The 14852-nt window shown below is 40.9% G+C and overlaps 2 protein-coding genes across 2 annotated transcripts; both read left to right on the top strand.

Moving 5' to 3' along the window:
• Positions 1–161: 161 nt before the first annotated feature.
• Positions 162–6016, top strand: LOC118095330 (vomeronasal type-2 receptor 26-like). The gene is made up of 4 exons (XM_088655958.1): positions 162–452; positions 2927–3154; positions 3395–3521; positions 5115–6016. The coding sequence occupies exons 1-4, from the start codon at positions 162–164 to the stop codon at positions 6014–6016; spliced, it is 1548 nt and encodes a 515-aa protein (XP_088512084.1).
• LOC148684096 (vomeronasal type-2 receptor 116-like) lies at positions 1042–1860 on the top strand. Its single transcript, XM_088655707.1, has one exon. It carries the CDS (start codon positions 1042–1044, stop codon positions 1858–1860), a length of 819 nt encoding a protein of 272 aa, XP_088511833.1.
• Positions 6017–14852: the final 8836 nt, after the last annotated feature.

Genomic DNA, 14852 nt, shown 5'->3' with positions numbered 1-14852 from the left:
AACGCAGAAAGACTATTATACTATATTTAAATAGGAGCATTTCAAAATTGAGATACGGTTTATGCAAAGTTATGGAAGTCCTAGCATTCCTGAGTTCTGAAAACTCCATTGTACACACACTGAAGAACTCGTTTTTGAAAGGACGTGTAACTCCTTGCAGCATGGTGACAAAGTTCTACCAGCACATCCTGGCTTTGGCATTTGCCATCAGTGAAATCAACGAGAATCCCAAGATTTTGCCCAATGTCACACTTGGGTTCCACATCTATGACAGCTACTACCAGGAGAAGATGTTCTATCGTACTATGCTAGACTTGCTCTTCAAATCACAGCGGTTTGTTCCCAACTATACATGTGGCACCCAGAAGAACCTAGTAGCCATTATTGGTGCACTTGGCTCTGATATCTCTTTCCACATGGCAGACATCTTAGTCCTCTACAAGATCCCACAGGTAATAGGGGTGGACTGGTGGGCTAATCTTACATGTAATTCATGTTTTCTAATTCTGGGGTGATGCTGGAGCTATGAAAGCCACAAAGGAAAGGCTGTCTGTAAATAATAATAATAATAATAATAATAATAATAATAATAATAATAATAAATTGTCCAATATTTAAAGAACTGGGGAATGGCTTCTCAAAACTGGTAAACTGGGGAATTGCTTCTCAAAACTGGGAAACTGGGGAATGGCTTCTCAAAACTGGTAAAAAAGAGGGGACAGAGTAAGGGGAGTCTAGCACACACACACCCTTTATCATGAGACTGTGTATAGATTAAATTATGTTACCACGTTTCTTCCAAATGCAATATCCCAATGAACCATTGAAGATAACACTGTTTAAGCAAAGGTAGAAATTAAAAGAAGAATTTTACCTCCACATATGCGGTATAAAAGGCAATCACATAAGAATGCACTCAGGTTTTCTTAATATCCAAGCTCTATACAAGCAATCTTTATTTTTATTTTGGTCTTTCAGCTTGCGTATGGATCCTTTGCCCTGGAAGAGGGTCATACAAAACATGCCTCTTCCTTTTACCGCATGGTGCCCAGTGAATCCCAGCAGTATTTGGGGATTATCAATTTGCTTCAGCATTTCGGATGGACATGGATTGGGATCTTTGCTGTGGATGATGACAGTGGAGACCATTTTTTGCAGGCTTTAGAGCCCCTGCTTTCCCAGAATAGAATCTGTCCAGCTTTCATACAAAGAATCCCAAACCAAGGCAATTTCCTTTCTTTTGATGAATTGATTGATATGGGGTGGAGTATTAACACCCCTTTCATGGAGAGCAAAGCCACAGCTTTTGTCACTTATGGTGAAACTATGACCATCATGTGGTTGACCACCATAGTAGCTATATTCTTCCATGAATATAATGAAGTCACTTCTGTTGGGAAAGTATGGATTATGACAGCTCAGATAGATTTTTCTGTAACATCCATGATAAGGACATGGAATTTTCAACTATTCCATGGAGCCATATCTTTCGCAATTCACTCAAATGAACCTAATGGGTTCCAAACATATATCCAGAACAAAAAACCCAACTCTGCAGATGAAGATGGATTTTTCAAAGTTTTCTGGGAGCAGGCATTTGAATGTTCTTTTTCAAATTCCATGTTGTCGGAGATACTGAATGCAACATGTACTGGAGATGAGAAACCGGAGAGCCTTCCCAGGTCTGTGTTTGAAATGGGCATGACTGGCCACAGTTACAGTGTCTATAATGCCGTCTATGCTATAGCACATGCTTTGCATGCCACGTACTCCTCTTGGGTCAAGTACAGAGCAGTGATGGTGTTTGAAAGTCTTGACCTTCACAGTGTTCAACCTTGGCAGGTAATGTCTCCCAAATGAAATGGTTTTATTCTGGTAAAGTAGAAAGTGAAAGAGCACCTATCACTCACACCCATGTAAAATGATTTATTTGTTATGATCATTGTCATTTGCTGCCCAAGCTACCTGATAATGATGTTCTTCAAACTTGGGTCCTCAGATATTGTGGGTGATGGAAGTTCTCGGACAGTTCTTGACTCAGAAAAGATTCAGCTTATTCACTCTTATCCTTTCCTGAACTAACACCAATTTCAAACACCTTGTAATCAGATGATGAGTTCTGAAATTGGTTTAAATCACAATACTGATGATTTTCCCTAGAATTGTCAGGTAGATGACAGACACTTGATGGTTCCTCATCTGTCCATTTCAGTATGCCTCTGAATACCAGGCACTGGGAATCATTAATGGGGAGAACGTCTTTGCATTCAAGGCTTGATTGTGAACTTCTCAAAGGTACTGTGTTGGCCAATGTGATACTGGGATATAGGCCATTATTATGTTTTCACAACATTGATTGTGTGGGAAAGCAGTCTCCCAGCATCACCTTCTGAGATCACCCCTCCTGAAGCAACTAAAGCTACTGAGAAATAATGCTGATCTTTCCTATGCTGACTAGATGCCATGCAGAAAGAGAATCCAGTGTCTTCTAATTTGGGGAGGTGTTGGGGGAGGGAGCATTCCGATTTCATAAAAGCCTTAACAATGTTTAAAAATTGCATTTATATTCCACGGTAGCCTACATAGTTCTCCTCAATTCAGTCCCACAACAACCCTATGAGGCAGATGAAACTGAGAGGCAGTGACTGGCCCAAGGTCATTAAGTGAGCTTCATAGCCAAGTTGTGATTTGAACCTTGGTCTCCCAGATCCAGGTTCAACCACTGCACAATAATAAAACTATTTGGAAATATTGTAGCGAATGACATCTAGCTATATCTGTACTTGATTGTATTTGATTCATTTGCTATGGCTTGTGGATGACACAAATAAGATTTTATCTTATCCAGGTCATACCCATGTTCATACAACTTCACAAAACAACTTCGTCATGCTTCTCCTTTTCCTTTTCCTTTTGTTCCTGCCAGCTTCACTCCTTTCTTCAAAGAATTTCTTTTAACAACTCAGCTGGAGAAAAAATGTTTTTTGATGACCATGGGGAATTGATAGCCAGATTTGATATCATGAACATGGACCTGTTCCCAAACAATTCCTTTATTAAAATGAAAGTTGGAATGATGGATCCGAGTGCTGGGGAAGGGAAACAATTCACCATTAATGACAATATCATTGTGTGGCACAGCAGCTTTAAGCAGGTGTGGATTCTTAGATACTCTGGGCAACAGCTCCATTATCAGGATAGGTGATTCAGGGTATGTGATTGGAGGTCTAAATGATCCAGAAGTATACCCTACAAGCTATGAACAGCTCTGTCCAGGGGGAGAGCAACATGCCATGTTCTGTATTTAGGCACATCTATAGTTATCATTTTTCTTTGTGTGACAGTAAATCAACACTCCACCCCACAATTTATCTCCCTTCATTGCGCTGGATAGGTGACACCTATTTCTGTATGTGGAGATTCTTGCCGCACTGGTTATCAGAAGAAAAAGAAGGAAGGTGAGAAGTTTTGCTGCTATGATTGTGCTCCATGCCCAGAAGGGAAGATCTCTGACCAAATGGGTAAGTAATGCACTTCATCAATTGTTATACTCCAGTGGCTTAAATAGAACATGGGGTGGGGTGGCTCAAATTTTGCCAAAATTTTGTAAGCACTTCTGCAAATATTCAGGAAGGAAGGGTCACATAAACATCGGCCAGGATTGGCCTCTGCCTGCTCAAGCAAAATGAGGTCTTGTGTCTCTGTTAAGCTGAATGAGAAATGACAGCCCCTTAAAGTAGCTGATGGGAGACAGAATGCAACCCACAGGGAACACTTGGGGATTGAGAATATGTTCAGTGGTGGGTTGACTTTTGTCCTCTCCCAGCCATTTTTTGGCAGGCGCAGACAGGGATGCCAACAAGATGTTATGGGTTCAGGGGACTGGAGGTATATTTGGCCATGGCTCATTCATAAAAGAGCTCATGGATCTGCAAGTTGCATAAGATTTGTGTAAGTATACTATACAATGAATTCTTAAGTAGGGCCTAGACTTTAGCTCCTGCATCCTAGGAGACAGGCTAAGCATTTCTTCTTTTTCTAATGTTGCTTTTGCTGTGTGAGGGCAGAGGATTTCTTAATATACACAGTAGCTATTTTATAGCTGTATTTGAAAAAAGAAAAGAAAAGATTTATACTGAGTAACCTGAGTTCAGACAAATTCACCAAAGGAAATATGCATCCTTGTTCCTAGGAAGAAGAGAAGGGCAAACTACTGAGATTCCAAGCTCTAGAAAATGAGACAGAAACTGAAAAAGTGCACCAAAGGGGATGGAATACAGTAGTATTGTTTTTGGAGAGGCCAACATGGACTTCTGTTGCTTAGGTGTTGTTTCTTTTTCAAGTCACTTGCCAATCACAGCTCTGATTCGTTGGCTAAAGAATAACCAACCACTCAAAATATATTTACAGAAACAAGTGGAAAAGATGAGACTCATAGCGGAATTATGAGGGGCACAAATAAGACCAAGGAAATTAAAGAAAGAACCAAGCCAGATATGTGTATGCAGACCATCAGAGAAATTTAAATCAGAATATAGGAGAGGCTGGAAGTCACGATAGGATGGAGGGGGGTGAAGGGGGTGGGATAACAGATTTTAGTACTGCGTAATTTGAAATGTCCTTTCAAATCTTTTTAGACATGATCCTATGTTTTTTTCCCCTTTATTATAAATTTATCAACTAAATATGGATTCAGATACGGAATGTTTGATATGTCATATCATGATAAGTTATGTTATGTTACGTTATGTTATATTAGGTTATGTTATGTTACATTATTAGGTTATGTTACATTAAGATTATGTTACATTAAGATTTGAGTTTAATTCTTTTTACTATTGTTTAGTTTGTAGGTCTGTTCGTTTAGTCTTCTATTTATTTTATTTATTTATTCTTTTCCCATTATATATGTATGCTTTCCCCCCCTTTCTTTTCTATTATCGCTGTTATATATGTCTTGTTTTAAAATCTCAATAAAGATAATTAAAAGAAAAAAAGATATCACATGATAACCTAAAAAAAAAAGAATAACCAACCACTATACAGTCCTAAGACTCAGATACAATTTGCGTATAAATTGGCACAGTGATGATGAATCTCCTTTCCTTTTTCAGACATGGATGAATGCTTTAAATGCCCAGATGATCAATATCCTAAACAGAGTAGAGATAGATGCATCTCCAAGCTTATGACATTCATTTCTTTTGAAGAATCTTTGGGGATCAGCCTTAGTTCGGTTTCTGTTTCTCTTTCACTCATCACCACTTTCGTGCTAAGACTTTTCATCAAGCACAGAGATACCCCCATCGTCAAAGCCAACAATCGGGACATCAGCTACATTCTCCTTGTCTCCCTCCTCCTCTGCTTCCTCTGTTCTTTGCTGTTTCTTGGAAGACCTACGAAGGTGACCTGCATTCTCCGTCAAACTACTTTTGGCATCATCTTCTCTATGGCTGTTTCTTGTGTGTTGGCTAAAACCATCACTGTTGTGATTGCTTTTATGGCCACCAAACCAGGATCTAGCATGAGGAAGTGGGTGGGCAAAAGACTGGCCAACTCCATTGTGCTTTCAGGCTCTCTTTTTCAAGCAGGCATTTGTGTGGTTTGGCTGGCAATCTCTCCCCCATTCCCAGATTTGGACATGCACTCCCAGGCTACAGAGATTATAGTTGAATGCAACGAAGGTTCCGTCCTCATGTTTTATCTTGTCCTGGGATACATGGGCCTTCTGGCCATCATCAGCTTCAATGTGGCTTTCCTGGCCAGGAAGTTGCCGGACACTTTCAACGAGGCCAAATTTATCACCTTCAGCATGTTGATGTTTTCTAGTGTTTGGATGTCCTTTGTCCCTACCTACCTGAGCACCAAGGGGAAATATATGGTAGCTGTAGAGATCTTCTCCATACTAGCCTCTGGTGCTGGGTTATTGGGTTGTATCTTTGTCCCTAAATGCTACATTATTCTGCTGAAGCCCAAGCTGAACATCAGAGAGCAACTAGCAAAGAGATATAATTAAGGAATCCAATAATATATTTACATTCTACTCAGTGTTAGAAACTGAGATATGAATGCTAAGAACTGAACGACACCATAAACCTAGGTTATAGGTTCAAAAATGGAATGTCTAGGCACATTTCTTATAACAAGACTACAAAGCTGAAAATGAATGAACTGCAGCTAAAATATTATGTTTATTTTTCACATTGTCTAATTTTTCCCCTGCCCACCTCCCTAATATTCTTAAGATGGTCTCTTCTCCAGTGGGGAGGCAGTAAAAAGTCATCCTTTCCTTCCACTCTGCAATTTTTTATCTAAAATCTTAGGCACAGTACTGTGCCCAGAGCTCACAAACTGTTTGTGCTAATGAAATTCCCTGTCATAAAATGCAACTAGAACAATGGGCGTTTCGAACACTGATACTACTGTAATGCTAATCTGATATTACATTTGCATTTCGTCTGAGGTGTTTGTGGCAATGGAAGCTGTGGACCTACCCTATCAGTTAGTTCAGGATACCATATCAGTTGATTCATTTCATTTTTCTCACATATCTGAACAAATTTAAGAAATAAAAATATGATTCATCAATTAAGGCTATGACCTGTTTCTGTTCATTTTTTTGGTACTGCAATCAGATTTAAAAACAAAGGACACGGGGATATAAACAATATAAACATATTACAATATAATAATAATAATAATAATAATAATAATAATAATAATAATTTATACCCCGCCCATCTGGCTGGGTTTCCCCAGCCACTCTGGGCGGCTTACAACAGAAAAATGAAATAAAACAATTAAACATTAAACACCTCCCTAAACAGGGCTGCCTTCAGATGTCTTCTAAAAATCTGGTAGCTGTTTTTCTCTTTGACATCTGATGGGAGGGCGTTCCACAGGACAGGCGCCACCACCAAGAAATGTAAAACGTGATATTAACGACAGTTTGAACACTTACAAATTAAAAAAGTGCATATATTAAACACAATGGCTGTATTTTACCACTGTCACGTGCTTCTCAGTATCAAGTGCTGGGAATCATAAGAAGAGACTGATGCATTAGGTTAATGACCCATCTAATTCAGCATCCCACTCTTACTGTGGCCAACCAGATGCTTTTGGGAATCCAGCAAGCAAGATTTGTCTACAAGAGATCTCTCTGCTCCTCTGGTTTCCAGCAGCTGGTACTCAGAAGCATTGCTGTCCATAGTCACCATGGCTAGTTGTCATCAATAGTCTTTTCCTAATCACAAGTGGGACGCGGGTGGTGCTGTGGGTTAAACCACAGAGCCTAGGGCTTGCCGATCAGAAGGTCGGCAGTTTGAATCCCTGCAACGGGATGAGCTCCCGTTGCTCGGTCCCAGCTCCTGCCAACCTAGCAGTTCAAAAGCACATCAAAGTGCAAGTAGATAAATAGGTACTGCTCCAGTGGGAAGGTAAATGGCATTTCCGTGTGCTGTGCTGGTTCCCAATCAATCCAGCCTAAAATCATACAATTAGCCTTTTTAACCCGCTCCCACCCTTTCCGAAAACTTCCACCAATATTTTTTAAACCAACTCTGCTGTTTTCCCACTTCTCTTGCTGCTTCCCAGCACCCTCCTTCTTTCTTCCCATTTTCCCAGAGATTTCCTTGCACTCCCTCTCTCACTGGGAGTGCAATAGTCCCCCCGGTTCTCCCTTGAGGAGTTCTTTATTCAGATCCAAATTCTGTTCCACATCTCTCACTTGTGGGACATTCCAGCCGTCTTCCTCCTCTCCTTTACAACTTTTAAATTCCAAGTCTATTGTTTGTGATTTTTCCTCCAATTCCTCCGAACAAGTCTCTTCTCTTTCCACCTCATTTTCCTTGCTGCACCATGCATCACTTAATTGTTTATTAATTTGTTGCAATTCCTTAGTATTCTTGACCAGTTCATCTTTAATGTCCAAAAGTTCCAAATAGAGCTTTTGCCAATATAAGTCTTGTGATGGTGTTGAGTCTGCCATAGGTCTTGCCTTTTCAGATCCCATGGGAAAACAGGAGATAACCAATCCGGAAGGGGCAGGAATCAAATTTCCAAATAGACACCATTTTAAGTCCAGTTCTGCCTATTCCACTCCATTTTAATTCTTTTGTTATAGCTCCAAGTCCTAATTCACAGTCTTAAGCACCTCTTCAATATCTCTTTGTAAATTAATCCAATCCAATTCACTATAAAATATTCCAATCTTGACAGCAACAAAATTATAAATCCATTCACTGGTCTCTCCAGGGACCCAGATCCAGCTTCCTGGGGGGGGGGGATTTTTAACTTCCTTAAAAGTCTTGCAGGCAATTTACCTCAGTTCAAACCTCTCCCCCCCCAAGCTTGCTTCAGGGGAGCATTTTAGCAGTCCAATTCCCAGTAAATTGATTGCTTCCTTTCACCTTTCCTGCTAGGGGTCAGGTTACTGCTTCAAAGCTGTTATGTACTGAGCTGAATCCTAGAACAATAGGATTCAGAATCAGCGGGAGCTACCCAATCCAACTCCAGGTGGAAGTGAATCCGCAACCTGATTGGCCTGCTGGAGCAGCCAATCAGGCGGCTGGCAGAAGTGAATCTGCTACCTGATTGGCCTGTAGGAGCAGCCAATCAGGCTGCAGGCAGAAGTCAATCCACAATATAATTGGCCCACAGGTGTAGCCCTGAAGTAGCCAATCACGCAAGGCCCATTGTGTAAATAATGTATATAAGCAGATGGTTTTGGGAAAAGAGCCATTCGTCTTCTCTTCTCCTCCTTGATGACTATGAGCTGAATAAAGAGCATGAAATTCACTCTCGACTCCGAGTATATTTCAAAAGCAAATCAATGTGGGAGTCTCCCACCGTGACCAATTCATTAAAATTATTTAGCCAATCAAGGTTTTTACTCACAATGTCCAAAATCAGCAGAATTTTCTTTTTGTTTAGGAACAATCTCCGCTGTCAGCTCAGAGCTTCACTCCGAGAGGGTAACAATGGCGCTCGATGGCATGCAGCACCCCACTCGCTCCGGAGCTCCTAACAGGGCTTGCCGGGGAGTAAAGGGGTCGCTTTTTGGGCTCTGCCGAGTAACTTCGTCTCCAGAAAGCCCAATCTGGAGCTCTTTTGGGACCGCGTTGCTCTCTCGGCTCTTCCTTCCTCCTCTTGGAGCCCGTTCCCTCGGAGCTCGAGGGGAGCGTTGCTGCGCAGCATTGGCGGTAGACCAGAAGTCTCGCCAGAAGCAGCTTTGTCATGCTGGCCACATGACCTGGAAGCTTTATGCCGGCTCCCTCGGTCAATAACACGAGATGAACGCCACAACCCCAGAGTCGGTCACAACTGGACATAATAGTCAGGGGTCCCTTTACCTTTAATCACAAGTGGAGAGAATGCAAGCTTCCACTGGGAGAATCAAAATGCTAAACCAGATGGGACTTGGGCCTGATTCATCAAGGGTCTTCAATGTCTTCATTGAAGTGAAATGCTTTCATTGCAGAGTGCCACGTGAACTTGAGAATTTGTATGTGGAGTGGTGGTGGTGGTGGTTAAGTATGACACCAATTGTGTCATTTTCTGTATGAGTCCAAAGATGCTTTCTATTTGTTTTGCATCTCCCGGGGGGTGGGAGGGGAGGAATGTCACCTCTCCTGCCAATTGTCTCATTAAGAACCAGATCTCTGCAAGTGTATTTCTCTCTCTTCTTTATTTAAAAAGATTGTTGTAATTAAAGCGGCAGACTACAGCTCCAACAGGATTCCAGGAGACATGAGGCAAACAAGGTTTTAAATTCAGGTAGGTAGCCGTGTTGGTCTGACGCAGTCAAATTAAATTATTATTATTTTTTTAAAAAAATGTCCATTAGCACCTTAGAGACCAACAAAGTTTGTTCTGGTTTTAAAAACCTCCCTCTTATGCTTTTTGGAGCTGGGATTCAGGGAAACAGGTGGTTTGCTTTGTGGTGGTCCTTACATTGTGTATTTCTGCCTTCAAAAACAGTGTGTGTTTGTTGTCATTCAAGTTTGGGGTGGGCACATCAATATGTGTCAATCTTGTATTTCTTTAGAACAGTTTTCTGTTCATCTGTGGAAAAGAATCCTAAACTTTTGACAGTCTCAATATGAACATTTCTAAGTACATTTTATAAATTTAAGGCATGTTGGTGCTGTTGTTCAAGCCGTAAGCTGTTACTACAAAATTCAGAAATGTGCAAAATCCAAGGTATAATTCTATATTCCAATCTTATCTGTGTATCAGTTGAGGAGATATGAAATACATTGCTTCACTTTAAAAAGCAAACTCACTGAAACTCTCCTTCATTCCTGGATTCAAGGCATGGTTCATTTCTGAGAGAGATTGCTGCCATTGCCTTCTTCTACCAAATACATGTCTCCTGCTTGCAAGCAGCTAAAGGCCAGACACCTACTAATAATTCACTATATAGTTAATTTACAGCACATCTATTCAGATGTAAGTCTCAGCTTTTAACCGAGTTTAGTCTCAAGTAAATGAGTAGAGGATGGCAGCCTTGGCTTTGGTGTAGAACGGTGTTTCCCAAACTTGGGTCTCCAGCTGTGTTTGGACTACAACTCCCATCATCCCTAACTAGCAGGACCAGTGGTCAAGGATGATGGGAATTGTAATCTGAGAACAGCTGGAGGATATTTTACCTAGAACGGCCATTTTACAATGTGCCCATAGCACTAGCTAAAAATTTGAAATATGTCTAGTAATCCAAAAATGTTGTTGACCAACATCTGGACAGATTTGTGAATTGGGCTGCCTTTGAAGGCTGCTCAAAAACTTCATCTCTGAAACAATAAATCTACAATAAATCTACCTGCTTTGCAGTTGAGATTGGGAGATTGGCACTTATTTCATTGATATTACACAAGTTGCACTGGGATGCTACTGGGACTTTACATTTTGTTGCACATTGTGGAGAAGCTCTCTCAAGAAATAAGGTATAAATTTGTTAAATAAAAATAGATTGATAAGTGTTGTTGTTGTTTAGTCATTTAGTCGTGTCCGACTCTTCGTGACCCCATGGACCAGAGCACGCCAGGCACTCCTGTCTTGCACTGCCTCCCGCAGTTTGGTCAAACTCATGTTCGTAGCTTCGAGAACACTGTCCAACCATCTCGTCCTCTGTCGTCCCCTTCTCCTAGTGCCCTCAATCTTTCCCAACATCAGGGTCTTTTCCAAGGATTCTTCTCTTCTCATGAGGTGGCCAAAGTATTGGAGCCTCAGCTTCACGATCTGTTAAGTATGCGATTGATAAGTATGCTTCCATTTTCTGAACATTAGACATCATTTGTTGGAAGCTGCCTAGAGTGGATGGGGGAACCCAGCCAGATGGGCAGGGTATAAATTATTATTATTATTATTATTATTATTATTATTATTATTATTATTATTATTATTTTCAGAATTTACTGATTACGTCTCCAGGCAATAAGACAGTTCCACTGTACAGTAGATGCATTTTCCAGATGGGATCTGCTCACCATGGAAATCTGAAACAAATATTCCATTTCTAATTTCTTTAGGGAACAGAAGAGATGTGTGGTCAAATCTCAAAAGAAAGGTCTTCATATCTCTTACCAAAAATGTGGGGGGGGGGAAAGCTTGAAAATAGTTATAAACAATCCCATCTGTCAGGTATAGTTGGGAGTGCGGGTATAAAGTGGTTGGCAGGACTCTGTTACTATTAGTAACAACAAGTCTCCAATTTTTCAACTTATTAGCTAGTACTCACATTGAAGTGTTGGCAACCTACGGTAAGTAAGGATTCAATAAAAGTAAGTGTGATGCATCTCTCTGAAAGAGGTGTATTGTCACCTTCCCCAATAAGGGCTATATGCCAGGGCTGTCCCCCTTTGTGGAGAACAGTTGGCTACTAAGTATAATGGCTACGTTCCACCTCCACCGTCGGTATTGCTTCTCAATGCCAGTTGGTGGGAATCACGTGTGGGGAGAATGCTTTTGCTTTCAGAACCTGTGGGTGAGCATTTGGTTAATCATTGTGATGTCTCAGTTCTGGGCTACATGAGCCTGATATTCTGATATTCTTGACCTGGCTCAACAAAACAGCTCACACCAGACTACAGGATCAGTTTTAGCTTAAATCAAGTATTACTGGTCCTCTTGTTGATCCCATGTCAATACGTTCTAGGTTACAATTTTATTGCAAAACTGGAGTTGGACAGTGGATTTCGTTTTAGGATTTAGCACTTATTTGTTTCCTTAGGTAAGATTATGGCTCTGTGTCAGGTCCTGATTTTCTTGCAGGGCTTTGATCTTCAGGGAAATCTGAAGTTTTCTCTCCTACAAAAACAAGGCAACTTATTTGCAGTTACTTCAGAATCTAAAGTCTGAATGAGTAATTATCTACCTCTGCAATTATCCAATTCAAAATAATTGGTTCAGTCACCCAAATATCGAAAGGCTTTAATAGAGACACTAAAAAATAGTCAATAAACAGCTTGGAAAAGTATTAAGGAAACCCAGTGCTCACTGACAGTTGGGAGTGGGGGACAGTGGGCGGTATTTGATAATGATTACACACAGCACCACTTTTTCATATTGAACACCCAGCATAAAGAGAGAAAGAAGGATCAGCTATTTAAATTAGTATTTAAACTATGCTCATGCTAAAAGCATGGGTGATATGTTTCACCTTAGGAAGTGAATTCTGAGAGTGAGGCAACATTTAACGTAGTCAAAGTCAGGCAGTTGGTGTATAGGAACACCAAGGAATCTGCACCCTAGGAGGAGATTTATTGCAACTATGCAGAGGCTTTTGCTACTGCTTCTGCTACCCATTGTGTGCAAAGTCAATACAATGCAGTGCCCTGGAGGTGATCCGATCCCTGTTCCACATGAATGGTACCAGCCAAGTGACCTCCTGATTGGTGGGATTGCTTCTCATATATTTTACCATTCCTCAGAAATTCAATTTAAGGAAGATCCTGCTCATGAGCTACTTGAGGTTCCACAGTAAGTACTTATATTCCCCACTTTTTAATGAAATATAACTTGTCTTTTAGAAGGCTGCATGTTTGTGTGAAGCAGGAGTGACTAGCGATACCCATCCAGCAGCAACTTCACTCCCACATACCTGTTGCTGTTGTTGTTAATTAATGATGATGATGATGATGATGATGATGATGATGATGATGATGATTTATTATTTATACCCCGCCCATCTGGCTGGGTTTCCCCAGCCACTCTGGGTGGCTTCCAACAGAAAAATAAAACACAGTAATCTATTAAACATTAAAAGCCTCCCTAAACAGGGCTGCCTTCAGATGTCTTCTAAAAGTCTGGTAGTTGTTTTCCTCTTTGACATCTGATGGGAGGGCGTTCCACAGGGCGGGTGCCCTCTGCCTAGTTCCCTGCAATTTGGCTTCTTGCAATGAGGGAACCAGAAGGCCCTCGGTGCTGGACCTCAGTGTCCGGGCAGAATGATGGAGGTAGAGATGCTCCTTCAGGTATACTGGACCGAGGCCATTTAGGGCTTTAAATTTCAGCACCAACACTTTGAATTGTGCTCGAAAATGTACTGGGAGCCAATGTAGATCTTTTAAAACCGGTGGTATGTGGTCTCGGCGGCTGCTCCCAGTCACCAGTCTAGCTGCCGCATTCTGGATTAGTTGTAGTTTCTGTACACTACCATTTATACATTAAATCTGTATACTACCCTTCATTCAAAGATTGCAGGGGAGTTCACAACATAAAAATAAAAAAATGAGAAGACAAAATATATTGATGATAGAATTGCATTAGAGGAAATTGCTTGAAAAGGATCAGGAGAAATATGCACTATGATGCAGAATTTCAAAAATGAAAACAGCAAGAAATAAAAGACTATTCTAACAAAAATGAATGGGATTGAGGAAAGGTGGTATCAAATGCTTAAGTGTGAATTAAAGTATTAATGTATCAACTCCATTGGCAGTATAGTGACAAAGTTCTATCAGCACATCCTGGCCTTGGTGTTTGCCATCAAGGAGATCAACGATGATCAAAAGATCTTGCCCAATGCTACACTTGGGTTCCGCATCTATGACAGCTATTATGATTCAAGGATGACCTATCGTACCACTTTGGACCTGCTCTTCAAATCACACAGATTTGTCCCCAACTACATATGTGATATCCAGGAAAACCTCATAGCCGTCATTGGGGGACTTACAGCTGGCATATCTATCAATATGGCAGAGATCTTAACCCTCTACAAGGTTCCACAGGTAGGATCTGTGTTTTGGAAAATGAGGGAGAATGCAAATTAAAAGAGAATGCTTATTTTTTTAAAGGGTAGAGTTGGGTGAGCAATCCTGTGGCAAAATCTTCCGGGATGAGTGACACAGAGGAACTCCGGCCTCAGACAGGTTCAGAGAGTGTTAAGTCCCCAATCCTGGATCAGCTGAAGATATGCTACTAAAATATGCTCATCCCATCTCAGCTATGGTTTAGCCACTACTGGTGTAAGTCCTGCACTCAAAAGGCCTCCCAGGGTGGGACGGAGGCAGGGCTTAGGCTGGATCCTAAAATTGTTCAGTTTGCTTACATGAACTGGCAACTCAACAGGTAACACTAATTAGTGTCTTTATTCCTTCTGCCAGGCTTAGGTAAAGCAGAAGAAATATACAATCATACCTTGGTTTAAAACCATAATCCGGAGGTCCATTTGTAAACCAAAATAGCTTGTAACCCAAGGTGTGCTTTTGCCAATGGGGCCTCCCCCCCAAAATTGTTCATAATCCAATTTTTGTAATCTCAAAAAATGTTGCAAACTGGGACACGCACTTCCAGGTTTGACGTGTTCGTAATCCAAAATGTATGCAAACCAAGACATATGCAAAACA

This window comes from Zootoca vivipara, chromosome 12 (genome assembly GCF_965207765.1).
Source record: "Zootoca vivipara chromosome 12, rZooViv2.hap1.1, whole genome shotgun sequence".
Classification (NCBI taxonomy): domain Eukaryota; kingdom Metazoa; phylum Chordata; class Lepidosauria; order Squamata; family Lacertidae; genus Zootoca; species Zootoca vivipara.
The sequence above is the reverse complement of the archived record's forward strand: the minus strand, read 5'-3'. Positions and strand labels throughout refer to the sequence as shown.

Excerpts from the sequence above, each read along its gene's own strand:
- LOC118095330 (XM_088655958.1), top strand. The coding sequence starts at position 162 with ATGGTGACAAAGTTCTACCAGCACATCCTGGCTTTGGCATTTGCCATC. Across the intron at positions 3,155-3,394 it reads GGCACAGCAGCTTTAAGCAG|GTGACACCTATTTCTGTATG; the intron begins GTGTGGATTCTT and ends TGCGCTGGATAG. Across the intron at positions 3,522-5,114 it reads GAAGATCTCTGACCAAATGG|ACATGGATGAATGCTTTAAA; the intron begins GTAAGTAATGCA and ends TTCCTTTTTCAG.
- LOC148684096 (XM_088655707.1), top strand. The coding sequence starts at position 1,042 with ATGGTGCCCAGTGAATCCCAGCAGTATTTGGGGATTATCAATTTGCTT.